General features: G+C 50.0%; 1 protein-coding gene across 1 annotated transcript; it reads left to right on the top strand.

Annotated features, from left to right (window-relative positions):
• Positions 1–3,236: 3,236 nt before the first annotated feature.
• TGME49_298060 (Toxoplasma gondii family C protein) lies at positions 3,237–14,636 on the top strand. Its single transcript, XM_018782345.1, has 17 exons — positions 3,237–4,131; positions 5,411–5,499; positions 5,682–5,691; positions 5,997–6,003; positions 6,327–6,338; positions 6,550–6,582; positions 7,416–7,442; positions 8,123–8,131; positions 8,510–8,551; positions 8,925–8,936; positions 10,104–10,112; positions 10,753–10,767; positions 11,572–11,580; positions 12,035–12,043; positions 12,270–12,278; positions 13,048–13,059; positions 14,263–14,636. The coding sequence occupies exons 1-17, from the start codon at positions 3,605–3,607 to the stop codon at positions 14,347–14,349; spliced, it is 918 nt and encodes a 305-aa protein (XP_018638389.1). The 5' UTR covers positions 3,237–3,604; the 3' UTR covers positions 14,350–14,636.
• Positions 14,637–21,122: the final 6,486 nt, after the last annotated feature.

Below are 21,122 nucleotides of genomic sequence, written 5' to 3' on the forward strand. Positions count from 1 at the left end.
CAATGAGGTTCGCTCTGCGGAGGCTCACTCATCCGTCCTTGCTTGCCGCTCCGGCATCTGCGTCCACACGTAGCATTGGTTGGCGGACGGCGTGAACAGGTGCGTGTTGACATTCTTTCACGTGTCCCTCCTCACTTGTGCTTGGACGCATTCTGAAGGTTGCGTCAATCGGAGTTTTTTTGAGTTTCTGTGAAAGTGTGCATGTTTTGCAACTTCTCGGGTGACACTTTGACACGGACGAAAAATCTCTGTAGTGGTAGCGGCTGGATACATTTCCGCAGGTGACCTGGATCACTGCAGTCTCGGGGATTCGTCATTGCTCCGCTGAGGGGGGCGAGCTGCGATCCCGGATGATGGCGTTCTGCCAGTTTGTGTATCCCGGGCTTGGCGTCTCAACATGTGCTTGCTCGCGCATTCTTTCACCGAACTGTCTTGACTGCGTGCGAATGTGTGCCTCAGAAATATCGAAATCGCGTCAGCCACGTCTTGCACGAACGTCCCGACTGCGGGGCTAATGAAACTAGGCGCGCAACGCTTAGGGTATCATCCAAGGCTGAAGCCACGGTTTAAAACCTGATCCTTGCGCGATGTGTGCATTTTTGGAGTTTGCGGCTAGGCGGTAGGCAGTTGTTGAGCGTTCGGGAGTGGTTGCAGCTAGTGTTGTAGAAGTGAGTTGGGTACAGTTGCTGTTTACCTGCATCCGAGTGAGGGAGAACACGCACAAATAATTGGCAGCAGAGATACGTGTAGTTGGTCGGTCGCAAGCACTTATACGCACGCGCACGATACGTAACACCCTAGGGACTGATGTCCACATGAACGGACATTCCGATGACGGAAAGAAGAATCTGCATCAGTTCTCGTCGAGTCATGCAGTCAGAAACCGAATTCAAGTAGAGGTATTGTTCTTGCTGAACATACGCAATGTGTTGCACACGTGGCAACGGTTGTGCTCGCGGCACTCGGCATCGCGGCGGCCGCGCGGACAGTGCGTTAGCGCCGTGTTTGGGGGCCCCGCGTCCACAGGTCCGGGGCTGACAACACGGGTCTACCTAAGTGTTGTGGCGGTCCGTTATTGCTGAAAACATGGCTGCGTGGCGGCCGCAACTGTCGTGTTTGCTCAAGCATCTTCTCGTTGGGTGATGCATGTTGTTCTGGAGCGAGGATAGGATCCAGGAGGGTTGAGATGGGCAGTGTCAGTGGCAGTCGTTGAAACTAGTATGGCTCTCCGCTGTCACCTGACGTTGTTCGATGGCGCCAGTACGTCTGTTTGGTTGCCTGTGTGTACGGGGATATGGGCACCTTCTGTGAAATGTGGCTCGGCTGAGGATTGGCGGCCTTTGCTCTCATCCCTTGTGTGTGATTCTGCGACTAAGAATGGGTGGAGTCACCCCGGCCACTTTGACCATGGTCGCTAGAAGCGACGGCCCACGCATACACAGAACGGGTAAAAGCCGTGGTGACAAGAATATGAATCGGTTCTAGAGGCATGTGGAATCTTGGGAGGTTGAGAGAGGTACGTGGGGCCTTCGTTACTCCCCCTGCTTACCGAATTGGCATCTGCTCCCCAGCTGTAACCGCGAGTGGTGTTGTCAAGACCGATGCGGTGCCTCGTTTGTTGCTACTTCAGAGTGACCGTCTCTCTTCTTTTTCTCATACCGGGACGCTGCGACGTTTCGAACTCACCTTTTCGGGCGTTTCCCGTGTCTCGCTCCGGTGAGCAGAGAGGTTGGATGCCATCTGCAGTCAAAGTAAGGTGCCATCTTTGGTGGAGCAATTGATGCTAACCAAATAATGCTTCAGGAGAAACCATGGAAACTCGACGGATTTACTTCGTGGTCCCAAGCTCATCATGGCCAACATAGTGTACAACGGGAAAACGCCCGTGTGTTGTTGGTGGTTCAACCATGAACAAGCGAAAATGCATGAACCACTGTCCTCCGTATCGTGCATGTCTACTGTGCAGTGAGAGGAAAGTTTCGCAGAGAGCAGACCAACCATATCCGTTGAGGATTACTGCGTGAAACATCATTGCATTGTCGATGTCTACCGCATTTCCTAACCTCTGCCTCTTGGAAGTTGCGGTCGAGCATACTTTAGAGATAAATTTCGCTCTCCGAGCTCCTCCGAACGGAACCCTCCTATACCTCACTAAGTTTGCCCACCATGGGAGGACGGGATTCGAGACATGGAGCTTACCAGGCTTCAAGCGACATTGGACCTATGGAGGCTGGCGTCGTGGCCAATTGGGCAAATGACGTTCCTTTCCATGGGCACGCTTCGATTTAAAAGAACTGTTTTCTATAACTCGGTCATACGTTCTGGACGGGAGTGCGTGCCAGTCAGTCATTCATGCAGTAATCCAGATGGGAGTTCGTTTTCAAGTATGGGTATCGTGTTGAAGGCAACAAACCCCGAACATTGTTGGCACCAGAAATGGAAGACCCCTCCCCTTCCTCAGACGGAGGTACACACTAATTTATCGTCATTCACGCATGTTCCATTGAGATAGCGTTTAATCTTATTTCGTGTAAGCGTTCGAACGTAATGCAGCTCAACTGGGTGCCAGCGTCCATCGACCACCAGTACGCGATCACGGTAGTTGTAGTACCTTTCGAGACGTACAAGGAAGACCTGATCCTGAGTATCTCTAATAGGATACAAAATGGTGCTTAAGATCGACCAATTGAGCTATCTCAATCATCACACGTAGAGATAACTTCATTTTAATGGGTGCAGTATCAAGGTACAGCTTCAGCGCAGAAGGCCAGTTTCCGCATTTCGTCCAGGGTTCTTGTGCATTAAGTGGTATCCTCTTAATAGGGTAATCATGTGATATACACGCGGCGAAAGCGGAAATTTAAGTGTTGGTGCCCGCTGTGGAACGCTATCTGAGTATGGCTGATATCCTTGGTAAGACAAAGTAAATACCCTGGATTGTCGTAGACAAAGGACCTGTCTCTTTTTCTGATGTTAAAACGGACACTTGACCACCGTATTGCGCCGGACTACAGACCGTTTCAGGTCGTTGCCCGCTTTGCCCTTCAGTTGTTTTTATGGTGGAGGAAATCTATTTTACCTTTTCTTGTCGTTGGCCAGAGGACGACACGCGCCTTCTACGCGGATGTATGAACACGGGAAGAAAGGTCCATGGGGGGCCTCAGCGTCGCCCGCCCTGGCCAGCAGCGGGTTGACTACGCGTGCTGCCACATCAATTCTAGCTGCTTCGCGGACGGCGCAAACTCCGCACGGATTCTATCGATCGGAACGAGCTGCATGCGCACAGGAGGGGGCAGTTCTTCTGAAAATTTACCATTTTCCCATTATTCAGCTCAAAACAGCTTCGGCTTACTATAAATATAAATGACTGGAACAGACGAAGTCACTCAATTTGACTCAAGCCCTCGTAGGCGATGTTGCCCGCGAAGAAGCGGCTCATGAGTTGAAAAACGATGAACGCTGCCCGGGTGAGCCAGCGTTTTTTCCGCTTGTATCTATACGGACCGCCTTACGCTCTTCCCGATTCGACGCCGCTTTCGCGATCAAGCAGGAACTTGTGACTGCTGTTCTCCCGGTGTCCTCCCGCTGAGGTCCACCCAGAACGATGAAGCATACAATCGATAGGGTCGTCGCATCCCGGGGGGTGACCAACGGTGAAAAGATAATGGTGAACGTGATTGGGACGAACCGTTCGGGATTCTTCACTGGTTTCCCGCTCCCCTCCCAACTAAAGGCGAGACGTGGGCTGCTGCTTTATGACTCGCGTGTCCTGCTATTCTTGGTTGCGCTCTATGTGACGGTCTTTACGGCGTTCGTTTCTTTCGAGTGTTCTACATGTCGGATCTGCACAGCCCTGGCTCACTCCTTCATCGGTGTTGAGATGGATCCTGACTGGAGTGGTTCGCACAGTTGGACTGACATACGAGAGGACACCACAGTCGAAGGAGACGGCGGCGCTACAGGGGCAGACGGCAGTGCTGCAGAAGTAAACTACGAGGCTCTCGGCGAGCTTTTGATTGCGTATGACGCCCTCGAAACATTGCGAAATCGGGCCAAAGCGGCGGGAGTCCTTGCACGTGTTTCAAGAGTCCAACGCGCCGGACGGACTTGTCCAATAGCGGCCTCAGGAATGTGAGTCGAAACGCAGTTCTGAAACAAATCGGTGCCAAAACCCACGCAGCTCGGTGGACGCGTGCACATGGTTGCAATAAGAAACACGTTTCAGGTGACAAAACATGCAAGGACTACCTAGCATTCATTTATCGACAATTTTTCTACCTCGTGGAGGCGCCCTCTGACCTCGTTCGTCGGTCGCTGCCTGTTGACCGAATTATTCACGTCTTTCTGAAAAACAGTAGAAAGTGTTTCCCGATGTATCTTCCTGGGTGAAGAGGGTTCCATAAAGCAGGTGTGAAGTCCGATGGAGCGGTTGTGGCATAACGTCCAACTGCTCCTTTATGTCGGCTACGTAGAAGGGAGACAGTGTTCCCGTAGATATTCGCCATGTTGTTCTGAAACGAACGGATTCAACCAAGGAATCTCACCGATGAGAAAGTGAAGAAGACGTCGCGTCTTTCTACTAACTTGGGGAGCGAAAAGGACCATCTGTATGTCGCGCGTTCGTCCTGCTCCATTTCGGTTCGGTTCCCGCGGCTCTGGTTCTACGACGGAATGCTCCAGTTGACGCACCGTGGTTTCCTTCATATGAATGGGAAATCACTTCACAAACAATCTGTTAAAACTGCTACTACAGAAGACGTAGAAGTCAAGCCAACGATTTGGATGCTTATTAAATCAACCATTTTGTGAAATTTCATTGCCGACGAATCCATGGGTGCGTGCTTCTCGTGGACTATCGTCAGTTTCTGCAGCGTCGCGAGGTGGCATCGAGACCCATTCCGTGGGAGGCTGCACGTACAGGGGATTGAAGGCACACACGTGTCCGAGATACTGGGCTCGCGCCACGAAACCTCAGTTCAATATTTTTCTACTGGCGAAGCCGGAAGAAAAGTTGCTGCCAAAGGCGTGTGTAACGCATTCAAACTACCACCTTGTCTGCAACGAGTTCTCTTCCTGGACGGGCGTTTCCCGTTATTCAAAGATTCCTCCGAAGCCCGGAGTGCCCTAGCGATGAAGCAGTTGAACTGCTTAAGCGTCGCGCCTGGCACCTGTTGTCGAAGTTTTAAGGAGCCATATCTACCCTTGAATCGGTGAACCGCTGCCTGCGCTGCAATGTGTTTCGCCAATTCGTAGCGCGGGGCAGTCGTTCCAGTGTCTATCACAAAAACGCGTCTTGTTGCCGTGCGATTGTCGACGGATCATCGCCCAAGGGGGACAGCTCTGTCTGGCATGTTGTGTAGACGACCTCATCGTCTTTTGCCTCTCTTCTCTTGTGGGCGTGATTTTTCAGCCTTGCAGGTGTTCTCCTTTCTGTTCTTGTCGGCGCCCTCTTTCTCAAGAAGGGCCAAACTCCGGTTCAAGAAACTACACCAACTCCAAGTAAGTCGTCAAATTTTGTCTCGTGAATGCTCGGAAATCCCCTGAGCATTCACCGGAAGGGATGTTACGATGAGGACCGTGCTGCAGTGTGCTTCAGCGGTGCAGAATCTCAAACGCTCTTGATATTCGTTTGCGATCAAACGCTTTTCGTTTGTCTGGCTTTCCTTTGCTTGTTCACTCAGTTGCAGCGGCGTACGTTACCGACGGCACTACATCTCTAGTCTGGCAACTCTACGTGTAGACTTACGCAGACGCAGTGTGACCCGTATGGTTGCCAATTACCCCGATCGCTGTGCTATTTGGGACTTCGGTTCTGAAGTTTGATGCCACATAACGATGTATGTCGGGGGTACTGCTCGTGCGAATCGCGATGCATGATGATGGACGGCTAAAAAACACACAGGCCGATATTCCGAAGACAATAGGCACCAGTCACGCTCATGAGGGCTCGCACCTCCTGTATGCTGTTCCCATCTTAATCGATCCGTTTTCACCAGACCAGAGGTAAGCCAAAACGGTTTGCAGATTTGATAGTCTGTTTTGCAGGGTCGGAAGGGGGCGTGACTGGATCACTCTTCCGGAGGACCCCTCGTCCTTTCATCTTTGGCGGTATGCAGCGAGAGATATTTTGTCGGTTAGTGGTACGGGATTTTACCCATTTGGTGCCAGCGAGTTTGATCGCATTGGCCACCGTGTGAAAAATGGATGCGAACCACGGGTTCAGATGCTTGTCCTGTTGAGTGGTGATATTTTTACCACTAACTGAACGAGCACCAACAACGAACCTCAGCGTTGCTGCGCACCTTCTCCTGGTTGCATTCCTACAGAAAACCGAGGATGTACATGGCACCAAACTGCTTTACGGGTCGGAAGCAGCCGAAGCTTCGCTGCCACCGATCAAGAGAGACATGCTGCTGCTGCGGGTGGCATACTAGAATTCGTGACGGTAGTTTGCAATTTGTTGTATACTCGGCAACTCCCCCCAAGTCGTTGCATTCCCTTTGAGCGTGGACAACCACTGCACCGTTCTTGTGTTGTGTGCTTCCTCAGGCTATCGATGGAGAGGAAGCAATCAACCAGCTCGTGAGTACTCCTTCTTTGTGGCCAGGCTTGTCTCTCAGCAGACGTTTGAACGATATAAGGGGCCACTCTTACTGATTCAACCGCTGTGGATGCCGTCTGGAGATATTCCGCTGCGTGCCACTTTCCGTCAGCTGTTTCTGTCACATCGAGCGCTGGCTTGGCCTACGAGCGAGAACAACTACTGTGTAGAAGTGGAAGTGCAGGGAACTGGACGGGACCGACAACATCCGCACTGTATTGGCTCGACGGTGATTTCAAGTGCTGCTTGTTTTTTCGGGAACAATGTGATTGATGCAATCTCGGAGATTCTTCAAGCACCGCGAGCTTGCTGTTGGCTTGTCTAGTGCTGTTTTAACGTGCCGCTTTCTCAAGTGTCGGTGAAGCTCACGCGGTTATCTCATAGGGACTGGGTGCCCGAGGACAAAAGCGGTTTTTGCCCAGGTTTTTTGTAACCTGCAGAGGTCTCCTCTCTCCTGTCACTGATGATGTCTAAATGAAATACTCTACCATACCGTGGCTTCGTCGCGGTGAAGGACGTATGATCGGTTAACTGAGTTGGACTATATTCCAGTTGATGAGTCTTCGTTGTCATCACCCATGACGTTGCATCGGAGTATGCTGCCTGGGTGAAGCAGGCTAGAGCAACCTTTCCGCTACTTGCCGCGAAGCTCGTTCCCATAGACAACGCTTAAATGTTAGTTGCGGCGCAAGTGAGCATACGCGGAGGTTTGTGGTAAGTTTCACGCAGCGTCTGCCAGTTACTGGACCAGATGGGCTGAATGGTGACGCTTAAAACATTCTCAAAACTAAGAGACTTTTGTCCTTGCGTGCAGGCTACCGAACATGCTAATCCACTGATAGTGAGGACGGACACATGTTTCCTGCGGCACTTGATTACTTAAGGTCGTCAGACAGCCGCGTGACAGAAACAGTGTGCGGAACTACATGAGGTTGTTCAACAGCCTGAAGCTCGGTGAATCAGAACATCGACCCTATGAAAGAGGATTGGGGTTCGTGTCTGCTACAACAAGAAAACGCCGCCCCAGAAACACAACATGATGGCTTATCATGGCACCCAGTCGTGACAAAAAAAGTGAAGCGCCGTTATGAAGAGGCCACGTTTTCTCATATGCGTGTAGACCACTGATTCTATCATGGACTGAGACACAACAAGGCATGCCATCTTCTGGTGATGCCGCTGAGATGAACTGATGCAGCTTTCTTGTTTGAAAACTAGATGATTCACACGGGGACAACGTGAGACATCAGAGGCTTCAGGTGACGTGGAGCCAGTATTTTTGTTACGATCTGATCACGCACAATGAAGTTCAGAAATGGCGCACGTCTATGCGAGTTGAGCTACTGGCGTGTGCATCTCCGATTTTTGGTTCGTGTGCGTGACGGTGTGCGCAGACGCAAGTAGCAACAGTCATTCACCAATCGTCTCGTGCCTTTCCTGGGTGTTCTGCATACCTTACACAAACGTCCTCGAGGAAGCGTCTGCATGCCCTTCATGATCGAATCCTGTGTATCTGAACAGCGGAAGCTCGTGAGCACTTCCACGAATATGTCACATTCTTCGATGCGGGGCGATGCGCTTAGTTTTCTCTTCGGATACGGAATATGAACATGAGCGTTCAGGTGGCGTCGCGAGCACGAGCGAAGGTTTGTGCTGGGGAATGAGCGGTATCATGTTTCGTTAGCTTCGGTGGATACCTGCGCCTAACTGGAGAAGATGCAAGTCGCCTCATGCACTGACACATACGGGGATGACCCCATTGGTAGATGCTGGTACTTGAGACCGACATTTGCGTTTGTAACCAGAAGGGGACATCGCAGGGTTTCTTTCCCATGGGGTGATGCGTCGCAGAAATGCTACTGGAGCTCGCGCCACCAAAACATGGCTGTTCTGTTCTGCGGTGTGCAGGTGGTTGCTGAACTAGCAGCGATTGCCGGTGCTGTTGCGCTTGTGAGTTCGCGTAGAAAATAGGAAAACCCCATCCTTCATCGACAAATGGGTGGCTGGAATCAGCTTAGAGTTAAAGGAAGCATTCGTCAGTTTCTGCAGAGACTTTCGGGTTGGTGCACTCACCTGCAGTTCTCACACAGGCGAGTTTTCCGCACCTTTCTACGTACGTTCAGCGTGAATCTGCAAAAACTCTTTGTCCGCTTAGCACTACCACGTGTCTCGTCGTTCTGGGTGTGCGATCACCAGACAGGCCATTTCCACAGCAGTCGCGCGTTCAGTCCACACAGGATCAACTCTCATTTACGGTGTAGGCAACTGCAGGAGTTACCGAATAATGTGCGATTCGGGGATCGTTTCATGCGTCGTATTGCAGTACCTGATGACAGTGAGCGACAAATGCGGAAAGGTGGATAACTGCGTCGAATTCTGTGACCCACACGTATATGACGAACGCACAGCCTTCTGACGTCAGAGATTCAGGCCATGTATACAGGGTGTTGGTACAGTGTCAGTAGCCGATCAGCATCTAAATGTGAACAACTACTGATAACGTAACGCAATTCGCTTTCACTGTTCGGCGATCACGCCCTGCCAGCTGCGTCGTCGAGCATCATGTACCAAGTGTATGGTTTGCAGGGAAACTCCTTTTGTATGTTGATATACTTTAGGAGGATCTTTCTCCTCCCACGGCATAGCAAGACTCTGGTGACAAGCGAATGCCCTAGAGTCCCGAGCAGGGGCGTCGCTGCAGGTACTAAACCTTTTCCAGAGGACCAATATTGTACGTACCATAAGGATTACGTGCTCATATCTGATCTGTTCACTGAGCAAAACCTGAGAATGGGGGTGGTGACGTCGATTGCAAATACCCGTGAATATCCTGATGTTGGTTGAGCCTTCTGAAGTTCCGCCCCCCCGAAACACTCGGATTCTGAGGATGCAAAAAATGCTTTGATGAAAATTCAGCGGTACGGTCGGGCGGCTTTCGCTCGGTGAGGTGCGGCCGACTTCCCAGAAGTGTTGGTCACTGACTGTGATCGTGTTGGCGGTGCACGCAGCTGGAAAAAGTGCAGCAGGAGCCGTGCAGGTTTCGTCAGCATTATGGAATCCATGTCTTATGGTGAGGTTGATGAGCTGGGTCCTTTCAAAGGTCTGTCGAACATCGCTAGAAACACACTGAGATGAGTCCCATGCACCACAAGCAGCGAGAGGAGGCAGCGTTCCAGACGTTAGCGTCATTCATCTTTGTCGGTCGCCCCTATGGTATGCCATCGTGTGTTATAATGCTGCATCACACTGCTATCCCCGTAGAGAGGTATCTGGTGATACGAGGGCGATACACTGCATCAACACAGTGGAGGACTGAGCCTAGCTTTTCGAGAATGCGGCGGTCCAGTTGACGTTTGACTTTACGTCGAGAAGTGCTGATCGCGACCGCGCTCAGACGGATCGCTACGATTTCTGTGTCCAAGCACTTGGACTGCGCCATGAGAGAGAAAATTCCCTTTCCAGTTATCTGCGACTAAATTAGCTGAGTCTGCGCAATCCACAGATGCCTGAGGTAAGTGCATTAGTGCACTCGACGTATGGTATACCTTGGCAGTCTGCCAAGTTCCGGGGAGGGACGGAGAGAAAAGTGGCATTCGCGATGGTGGTGTGAAGATTAGGTATGAAGGTGAAAGGAAGTGGGGAGAAACGCAGCTCAAATGAAAAGTGTCTGTGGCCATCCCCTTCTCAAATGGCAAGTTTATCTCGATGTTAAGATGTATTTCGGGGGCTTTGCAATCACGGATAGGGAGTCTCCACTTCACGCATCGTCTCATTGCATCTGCTTGTTGGCGATCTGAGCTGACGTATTCAAGGGAAGGCCCCCCAGAGGCAACGGACAACCACAAAAAATTTGGCTTTGTTGTACTCGCGACGCCAACGTGAGAGTGACTGTGGCCTGGGGGCTGAAGATATAAAGTAGTATGGACCAGCCGGCGGCTGTGCACGTCTACATTGGTGGAAGCCCGTTCAGAATAACACTGTTTGCGTGTTCCGGTGACAAGAGACTGCTGAAGGAGCAACGTGCAGAATGGTTAATGACGCGATCAGCAGTGTCGAATGAATCCTAACAGTTGCATATGTGGGGTTGCATTATAAGATTCTTCACTCGAATCCCTGCGTTATTTGCATTCATTGCGGGGTTGTCGGAATAGCCTCTTTTACAGCCTGTAAGCGTTTGACTTCGAGTTGTCTCAGAGGTGTAATACCTCGTTTCGGCGTTGCATTTCGTTGTTGCCTAAATAGGGTGCTGTCGACTCGCGTATCGGGACAAAAGCGAGGCAATAATAATGGGGCGCACTTGTGACCAAAGAGTGGTTGAATTTAAATTTGTAAGGGTATAGCCTGAAATCGCCTCTCACTCAGGTGTGGGAGGTACCACTTTAAGCAAGAAAAGCCGCGTATGGAGCGAGCAGCTGTATTCACACTCAGCTGGCTTATCCTAGCTGAGGTACCTCGAGCGCAGGAGGCGCGGAACCGTATTGCGCATGAAACGTGTGCGACTGGAACAGGAGGAACGAGGGCTGCGGAGGCAGAATGCAAATGTTTCGCAATGCGGCGAGCCATGACATTTCTAGCGCCTGGTACCTCTGTCTGACCCAAGAGTGACCAACAAATCTGCACCGATTCAACGATTCATGATTAACTGTAGCTGTGTGGTAGCGTCCCGACGGTGACTACTGTTGATCTGCTGCCGTCTACCGAAATGCGCATATGCTATTATGAACAAGGACGACAGATTATCTTGCGTGTGTTTCAAAGAGGGAGGCAGCTGACTCGCGAGGAGGATCGTCAGTCCACCATGGCCACACTACTTAGTCCGATGCCTCTTAACAATGACCGTGTTGCGTAGCTGTGCAAAGGCTCACCTTTTTTCGTTCTCGTTCAAACCTTCATTGGATATGCAGGTGCCTCAGCAGAGAACAAGCGACCTGGATATAGCGTTACAAGAGAGTGGCGTTTTGGCTTTCCAGTCCCAGCAAGTGAGTTTGATTGCTTTTAGGAACTCGCTGGGGGTTAACGACATCGGAAAAGGGTAATGCACCAGTACGTATTTTTCTCTCGCCGGAGTCCCCGCTACTCCCAGGATCTCGATTCGGTGCGGAATGCCCCAGAGAAACCACCAGCATAAGGTGCACGCCACGGTGAAAACTTGCATAGGGTGTAGAGCGAGGCCATGTCTGCAATGTGTCGCTATTAGCTCACGCAATGCAGCACCCAGCTGACCTTGGGTTCCGGACCAATTTTTGTAGAAAAGCTCCTCGTGTAGCCTCAACTGCGCAAGGGGAACCGTGAAGAAGTCCTATGAGAGGGTGGCAGTCGCAAATGTATGTGCTTGCGCAGGTACGTCAGCGCAGGCGGTCATCGTGCGACATGTGGTTTGTGGACTGCCGTAGGTTCCATGTCAGAACACCGTGGGAATATGGTTGTGGACAGCCACAGGAGGTGAGGCGTGCTTTTGATTCTCATTTGGCACTATGTTGTATGGAAGACTATGCAGGTGAGCGAGAGCCGAATGGGTCCTGCGTCCGAGTGTCGGTGAGAGTGGAGTAGGAGAGGTAAGTGAATGTGGTTGATCGGGTACTTCAGTGCACGGAAACAAGATGTGACATCTGATTTGTGGACTTCCATGAGCTCTGCGTCGGAACAATTTATCTGTGACTGTGAACAGCTTCAAGAAGTGAGGACCGCTTTTGTTTTGCATTTCGTACTATGTTGTATGGATGAGTATGCACGAGAACGACAGCCGTATGGGTGCTGTGCCAGAATGTTAGAGACAGTGAAGTAGGAGAGGACGATGATCAGGGTTGATCGGGTACCTCGGTGCGCGAGGGCTTGATATCAAACCTGATTTGAGAACTGCTGTGAGGTCGCCGTCATGACATCGTTGGAATGTGGTTGTGAGCAGCAGAAGGATACGCGGATCGTTGCCTTCCCCTGCTATGGCGTGCAAGTTGTTTTTCTGTTTCGGGTTGTCCCTGAAGTGGATTGCTGTTTTGTGATGTGGTACAGTGGAGGTGAATGCTTGCGTTATGCTATCAGCACAGATAATGCCTTAGATGGAGCTGTTGCCCGAATGAAATTCTAGATGGCAACGCCGTAGTTCCGCAGCAAATGGAAGCCACTGGAGGTTTACGAGAGCGTTATCCTGTAAGGTTGGGGTTTGCAGTGGACTCGCGTAGAGGCACAGAGGATGCAAGACTCTAAGAACGTATACAAGGTTTCCGGTTCTGCATATTTGGAGATAAGTGTCCATCGCCGGTTGAAGTATCCAGAAGTAGCTTGTGATGACCTTGGATGCAAAAGTGGCTCGCACTGCATTTGCTTCCATGAACAATGCTTTTACTGATAAAATGCACAGATACGCAATACAGTTTCAACCGGATTTGTGTGACTAACGGATTTTCTGGAACGTCATTGTCGTCTTTTATGGTGGATCTTCGGTTCAGGATGGAGCGATGGTACGTTTGGATCAAAGCGATACGTGGGTAACTTCAGGAGTAAGGTCATTGCTGACCACCCTGTGAAATCGACGAATCTACGCTTTGTATTGTCTCCCATGGGGGAGCTTTGCTCTCTGGGGCCCGTGTCATCGTCGCAAGTACATGCAGCATTCACTCTTACTCAATACAGTGCTACTGCGCCCTTGGTAGCTGCCGCGTAAGGCAAGAAACCGGGCATTGTAACAGGAAGTCACTTTTGAGTAGTCACGACCAACTCGAAACATGCCTGTATCAATTGTTCTGCCAGTGACCCATTCACAGCTGAGTTTCGCGGTGATAGCCGCTTCAGCTGGTGGTGTTGGCATGCCACAGATCCGACTTCTTACGTTCGGTGACGGTGGCTTTTGTTGCCTGTTCTGGTCGCGAGATGATTCCATTGAGCGGGAAGGCTGAAACGTCGCCATGCACGCCTTCGTACGTTTACCGCTCCCGAAGAAGATAAGCTCAAAGTATTTTTGCTGATGAGACACATGGGCTCGAATTCCTCTGTAAATGTACTACGTCCTTAACCCAGATCTGACAGCAGCAGATGATGCACTTGGATGCATCCAGAGATTGTATGATACTTGCAAATTCTCGCTTTCGCTACTATTGCAACTTTAGAAGAACATTTGTTTGTTTCGCCTCTTACGTGCCACCTTAAATTTGAGGATCGGCTCCTTGGTCTCCTTTTAAGAGAGTTGTCGCGCAAAAGATGACCCACCTTGACTGCTTCTATCCGATAAATGGAGTCATATTCCTAGGTACCGTAGTGTCTTCGTTTATTTGATTTGAGTTCCACAGCTCTGGATCGCGGATAATTTGTATAGAGACAATATCTACTTAGTACGCTGTGAGGAAAGGGAGTGGCTGTAACCTCGTTTTGCCCTGTGGCTACCTTGTCTCTTTCATGTCGATGATACTGATGTATATGCGTTGGAGAAGATTCCACTATGTGTGTTGGTGTATAAAATGACTAGTGCGCGGCCAGCATAGCCTTTCGACAGAGTGGAAGCTCAGTTACAGCAGAAAAGCGAGTGATGCGGAAATCAGGTGATTTTGGAACATTTCGGCTTTGTCGGTTTTCATTTCTCGCCCGTCGAATCCACGAAGGGTGTGAGAGATCCGCAGGTGCGGGCGTCCTACTCCCAAAAAACGTGTATATGCAACCTCATTGAACAGGATGTACGTTTTTGCCACTTCAATAGACGGCAACAATCAAGCTTGCCTGCAGGGGCAAGAAGTATTTCTCCAGAGAGCATGCTGTAGAGCAGGTCAAGAACACGTAGACATCCTATAAGCCAGAACCGTGGATCCGGTACTGATAAACACTGATGTGTGTAAACGGTGCTTCGAAAACTATTCGGTCGATTAACTTTCAGCAGGTAAGCGACAGGAACACAGTACCACGATGTTCTGCTAGTGGATTGCTGCTTTCTCATTTGTGTGACTGTCCTAAACTGGCGAAGAATTAGTGTATGAACTTTGAGCTGAATAAACGAATGCTAATTCAAAAACTGCAGTAACCACGAGATGTAACACCTGCCACTGTGTCGGCACCAAAGACATGTGTATTCGGTTCCGTCTCTCTAGCAGCTGGGGCTCGAGGAATGTCTCAATCGGTTGAAGACTGTAACAGCAACACAAAGAATTCAGACTTGTGAGGAACCACATACTGTCGCGGGGTGCGCTAGAAGCCCTTGTCAGTTGATGCGAATGGTACTCAGGATACAGAACTCACATAGGCCACGTCGTGCTTCAGCAAACACGACAGTGACCTGTCCGCACGTTCTCAGAATTTCCACATGTAAAGTGGAACTCGGCAATGGCGCTCGGAGCCACTTTGGTCTGATGTACAAGGTGCCCGCTGACAGTCGGAACACGATCTCGTTGGCTTGCGCGGCAGGATTTCCGAGTTCAGCAACCTTTTTTCAAGTCCTGTTGTGTAGTTCACGCTTCTGAGTGACGACTCCGCATGGCTCTGTAGTGGCGTCACGAATCGGTGTCGAACCGTACTTGTCTGGGTCGCCGTCGTAGAGCGGGGGTGCCTCGTTGTTTAGGCAATGCGTCACCGGTACGAACGTAAACACAGGCGTACGAGAGGCCGAGAGAGGAGCAAAAACCCAGGAAGTCACGGAATGTACGGAGCGCCACTTATTCGTCATGTAAGGGAGATATGGGATTTTCGCCAGGCAGGATTGCTGCTGTGGAGAGAGGCACGCAGTTAGTGTGCCTAGAACCCGGCCTGGCTTCTCTTGCTCCTCGCACACTCGAGAACGGTTCTGGATTTGACATTGGGGAAGAAAGTGCTCGAGCTGTACATTGGAAACAGTGTAGTAGTTGTGCCTTTAATCGTACTGTCTTCCTCATTCGGACTTTCAAGTCCACTTCAGTTTCACCGCACACGGGTTAAACGTATCAGGCTCAATTTGCTCGGTCTTGATGTGGGTACTTGTGTACTACGAGATTGCGTTCCGCCGATCTACAAAGGTGGATGCTGACGAATGCTGTTACGTGATTCAGATAAAGAATGTGAGAGACCACATTCGTATGTGTGGCCATGGCTGCGAAAAGGACGAACGCTCATAGTCGTCTGAGTAGATGGATACACGATGCCTCCACAGGAGTGCGAAGCTGAAGAAACACCACTCATGTAGCAACGAAGTGCGCAATGGCCTCGGGGGGTTGCTGCCCGCATGACCCGAACACGACTGAACGATCAGGTATTCACTTAGAGCGGCCAAGGGAAACCATAAGCAGCATACTCTTTGTACGGTTCCAAATGGTTCACGCTCTCGACGCCGAAAACGCAAAAACGCAGCTTTTGACGGTATGAGTCGGGCCGGTTAGTCACGTTGAGAGGGAGCGGGAATGCTGGTTGACAGCTGTGTCTCTTCCAGAACAGTTGATGACACTCAGCTGGTCGTATATTTGCCATGCATCGCGTTTCCTTTGCGACTGGGTTTGCATCTGCCGGAAGGTAATGTCTACATCGGTTCCAACTAGCCGTCGTTACTCGTCCACAAGTTTGCTGGTGCCTTTCGACGTGCGCCAAAGCGGAGAAACGTGCGAAATTTGGCTTCTAACTCGTGGCGAATATGCAACTGTGGGTCTTGAGGTCAGTGGCATGTTCTTCTACGTGCCTTATGTTGGGTTTTTCAACCACGCATGCCAGCGCTCTTCATAAGACATCGCTTGTGTGGTTGGGCGACGTCGCAGTACTGATTATCACTCTTGCAGCAGAATATACCAGATGGCCTCTCGCTATTTTTGTTTTCCGGAACTGGTTGAACGTGCACTTTCTAATCGATCTGAGAAGGTCATACTGTCTGGTATCAGTTCCGTTAACGCACCCAGCTGGAGTCTTCGTGGAGATACGCATTGTGACATGCTGACGAAATGTTGCTGATACATCAGTGTTGTGTATGCGGTTACATGTTCGTGAAATCCGCCATGAAAAGCAATATTATAGTGTTGGCAGTCTCCGACGACTTGTCTTTGTGTTGGGTCTGACGATACAAGCCACAAAGTTCGATTCACCAATAGAATTCGCCTTTCAGTGGCTAAATGCCAGCTACGAAGGTACTACGTCCTGCTGCAGGAGAATGATGATCGTTACGATTTCCTGTTGACCCGCGCGGAGGCACCTGCCGTCCTGGAAGCGGTGATCTCTCAATTAGACAAGCCGCCGCGCAGGCAACAGCAGATGTGTTTAAACGCTCATTATCCTGACCGCTACTCGAGATGGCGAAAACCGGTTATGTAGTAAACGAAGCGGTTATACTCTCTTCACGTCGACACGGCAGACGGATGGAGTAACCGTCCTTACTGTGAGGAACATCGGAACGACTTCCTCTGAGGTATCTTCAATATGTTTAAACTGAGATGTGTATTCTGTCTGGTGATAAGGCAAACGTTATTCTGGACGACTTCCGACATTCGTTGTCTCCCTCTGTACGCTGGCCGGTGGAGCTTTGTTGCGCTTGTGAGTCACAGAATGTGAGTTCTCAGTTGTTTTTATCGGGATGCGATAGCGTGGACGTTTTACGAAGTGTCACAACTTTAGCGATGTGGGTGTGTCAACGGGAACCATAGTGACGGCAAAAGACATTTGGAAGGACGTGCATTTGCCAAGGGTACGAATCGCTACCAAGCTTTGTCAGGAGACAACACCGCAAGGCTTTCGATGAACTGAAGCCACCCGAAATGATGCGAACTGACAGAATCAGAAAGGAGGCTACAGAGGTGCTCAAGCTATCTTGGCTGACTACGCGGGACAGTGTTGGGCGTTGTTGACGGGTCAGTATGTTCTATTGAAAAGACACAGAAGGGTTCCATTGCTCCCGCGTCGGACCCGTATCGCACGGTGAAGAAGGTGAGGAAAAATAGACCTTGGTGGTGCTTACCAATCTGCAGATGTCGTATACCTGTGAGCGTACAATGCCGTGAAGGCATCCATTTGTTCTTTCGTATTCATTACTTCGACCTTACATGACAGAAACAGGCGCTGACGGAGTCACTCTGTACAATGCACTCTGAAATACAGTTTGTAAGCACGCACGCAAAAAACGACTGGACCTGTGGCTGCGGCGGAATATTGTGTAGCTGCGATCAATGAACAGATGTGCGACACACCACCTTATTCTTGCGTCGAATGATATACGGGCAAACAATCACTTGTTTCGGCAGCTGCGTGTACATAAATTAATTTTTGTCGTCGCTGCGGCGAACCGGAGCAGGGGCAAATCTTTTACACTCGGCCGATGCAGTGGATATGCTGAAGTAGCACAACATAGCGTAGAGTTGCCTCAGCGTGCGATAACGGGTAATTGAGCAGTGACCAGGAAGATGCCACGATATATCATTAGCTGTACGTCGTCAAACTTCAGGGAGTGAGTGGAAATCATTCTGATCGTACAACGCAGGCGATCCGTTGCCTTTGCCGTATGTCACGGCAAAAACTAGCTTATTGTTCGCGGTGACTTCTACAAACAAGAAAGCTTTGCGCAGCAATGATTCAGTCTGATATATCAACGGGAGGGATGGATATACGCAACGATGCGTTGTAAGGGCTCCGTGTTTCTCTATTCTTGTGACTGTGATATCGAATTTCCAACTGTAGAAACAGAGGCTTGCGGATGTCGTAATCACAAAGTGTATGCTTCGCCGACGAACGTGCATATTTCTTCGTGTTCGGCGCACGTGTGGAAGCACAGGTTGCTTCGTTGTTATGGTGCGGAACGTGTCGGCTCTTGTCCCGAAAAATTGATATTCCATAGTCTCTGTCACAAAATATTGACCGTGACTGTTTCCCTTCATTTGTTCGTGAAGACTGTATCCCGTAATGTGGGTGCAGTGACCGCGCACTGATACATTGTAGTGACGGATAGAACCGCCTTCCGCAACTATATCGAGCCACAAATTGTTCAGGAACTTTTCGGGGATTTTAGGAGTGGCCACGAAGACGATAGAACCTGTCCACTGTGGTGGCGTCGGTAGACGGCAACTCGGTGTGCGAAAAAAAACTCCTCTTGCATGGTAGAACGACTGGGGGACATCGTCTTTCAACACCCAAGCGAATGTTTTGGCTACGAAATACAGAGGGGCATTGACTGCTTTTGGGCCGATGGCAGTGAGATCCACAACTGACCGGAGAAACAGGAACATGCTAAGGTAGGTCCTGAAAAGGCAAGTGGCGACGCTGTGGAGGTGAAATGGCATCTTCATATTGCGACACAGAGGGAGTAAATAACAGCTTGCACCGATGCTCAGGTAGGTGACAGCAAGCACCTTCCAAGAGGCGCATCCGGCCGTGTGCTTTGACGTCCCACCGCCAACGGATGTTGCTTGAATTTCCTTCTCAGGAGAATCCAGTGTATCACATTACAGCGAATGTATTACTGAGAGATTTCTTCAGACGGGGGCTTGATTGTGTATCATTTTGATCTCCAGAGGAGTGTAGCTGACACATTTACGTCACCTTATCCTCACTGTAGTTGGCGAACGTAGCGTATGATTTCGCTTGAGTCATATCATAGTTGTATCAATGTGCGCCGCCACTTCCACTAGCCTTCGTGCAAAAACAAAAAACAACTTCAATCAATAGAAAACATCATAGTCCCTCTTGCGCGCACAAACTGGCGTTTCTTGCCTTTGTAGCAAGTAAGCTTTTCTTGCTGTGAGGAGCAAATCCAAAGCTCATGTACTGCAAGTAGGAGCATCGCCGAACCACAAAATATAGCCGTTTCTTCGGTGCGTAGCCGCATACATTACAGGATATGAACTTATCAAAGCGGTGAAAAAGCAGGGCCTCGCAGACCGTCAATTCGGCTAACAGGTCTCCCGAAATGCAAAGCCTGGACACTGTCGATAAGATCGCAGTTTTAGACTGCGTAGCATGATCTGTAGAGCTCTCCAGCGGATGTGCGCTCTATTTAGTTTCGGAACCGAACACCATTGGATGTTGTTTACGTGAGGTTTGTGTGAGGAAACCCTAAACACAAGAAGAATCTACATGGTTGGATAAGGTACTTGCCCTTTGACACAGCCTAAACGCCTACGACACTCTGGCATTCGTCAGAAGGTCGGATTGTCAATCATTTGTCTTGGAGTTTAACCGTGCCAACAGCGAACTGCTCTCACATCGTGGGGTTCAACAATTTCTTTCGCCCGATGCAGGCCGTGAGTGGAGCAATGCTGACGCAAAGCGATTCCATCTTCTGGTTAGCTTCTGAGTTCAGCAGCATGTTGCAGAACACAAGTGATGCAAAAAGAAAAATTGGTTTCAGGTGGCTCTCCCACATGTAAAATCACGCAGTAAGCATTGAGCCCATGTACACGACTAGCAACATCCTAACCGCAGAAACTCCGTCTCCACCTACGCAATCCGATATAACATGATGGTCAATGAAGTCAGAGCGATGTTTTTTCTGGGTATACACCGACAGATTGTAAGCCTATATCGTCTGGTGCATTGTGCCACGCCTAGCCAGCAAAACCCGTCTATTTGAAGAACTATGATGCAGATACGTAGGCACAAAGGGCTTTGTAGGGCCAAGACTGCCATAAGCGTTCTCCGTCTGCTCTCATGTAAATGCCTTGTTGTCTACCTTAAATTGTGTGTAGGCTGTAAGAGAAGCTTTGTCCTGAGGCACTATTGCAGCGAATGGTAGACCACTGATATGAAGCTGCGAGCTACCCAACGTTGTGTCGCCGTGTTCACGCAAGAACGTTCGTACTTTTTCGTTCACGCAGTTCTTGGGCGACCCCGCGCGAGAATTGACCTTGGTTACTCGAAGGTGGTACGCGACAGTTGAAGATACTACACCGAAACCAGGAAAAAGATATATTTAGAATATTCCTAGATATCAAGAGAACCACAATAGATGTTGGTATAATGCACTATCTCCGGAGTGCGTTGAGCTGTCGCATTCAGTGTCTCTGATAATAAGTGGACCGCAGCGGCCTTCTGAATTTTGCAGCGTACACCGCCTTTTTCCCTCTTTGACATCAAGGCCGTAAGCATGATGTGTCGATTGCCGACACCCTTATAAGATTCTGTGGCGCATGCTGGCTTCCCTGTTCGCCTTCACATTTTGTGTATGAATACGAGCTCCTGAATATGTTGCGAGCCTACATTTTTGTCAGCTTGTACGGCGGCGCTGAAGGATTTCATTTCAGCAAGATTTTGCACAACGTTTTCACGGCGGTGATGTAGCTGCATTCAAAAACGGAGTGTCTGCTTTTTTCTCGTAACGCTGTTGCTGTTGACACCTTTGTGTACTCTGCTTAGTTGAAGCTCATACACTCCTTGTCTACACATCTTTTTGATACTGAGTCACCCTTCCCGCCCCTTGTATATTATTATCACCACGTTGTTCGGACGCTACGTGGAACCGGCCTTGTTACCACCAGCGGCACTGGTCGGTTTGGTACACGACGCAGGGCGGTGCAACTGTGCGCGTTGCTGCTTTACCCCCAGTTGCTCGTCACGATTTCTCAATAGAAAACCTGGTGCTTTCACTGTCCGCCTCCATAGATAG

Source organism: Toxoplasma gondii, chromosome II, assembly GCF_000006565.2.
Source record: "Toxoplasma gondii ME49 chromosome II, whole genome shotgun sequence".
NCBI classification, from domain to species: domain Eukaryota; phylum Apicomplexa; class Conoidasida; order Eucoccidiorida; family Sarcocystidae; genus Toxoplasma; species Toxoplasma gondii.

What these genes read in the sequence shown, in the direction of transcription:
- TGME49_298060 (XM_018782345.1), top strand. Translation starts at nt 3,605, where the DNA reads ATGAAGCATACAATCGATAGGGTCGTCGCATCCCGGGGGGTGACCAAC. An exon ending in CCAATAGCGGCCTCAGGAAT is followed by an intron (nt 4,132 to 5,410) that starts GTGAGTCGAAAC and finishes GTGATTTTTCAG; the next exon opens with CCTTGCAGGTGTTCTCCTTT. An exon ending in AGGAAGCAATCAACCAGCTC is followed by an intron (nt 6,583 to 7,415) that starts GTGAGTACTCCT and finishes CCTTGCGTGCAG; the next exon opens with GCTACCGAACATGCTAATCC.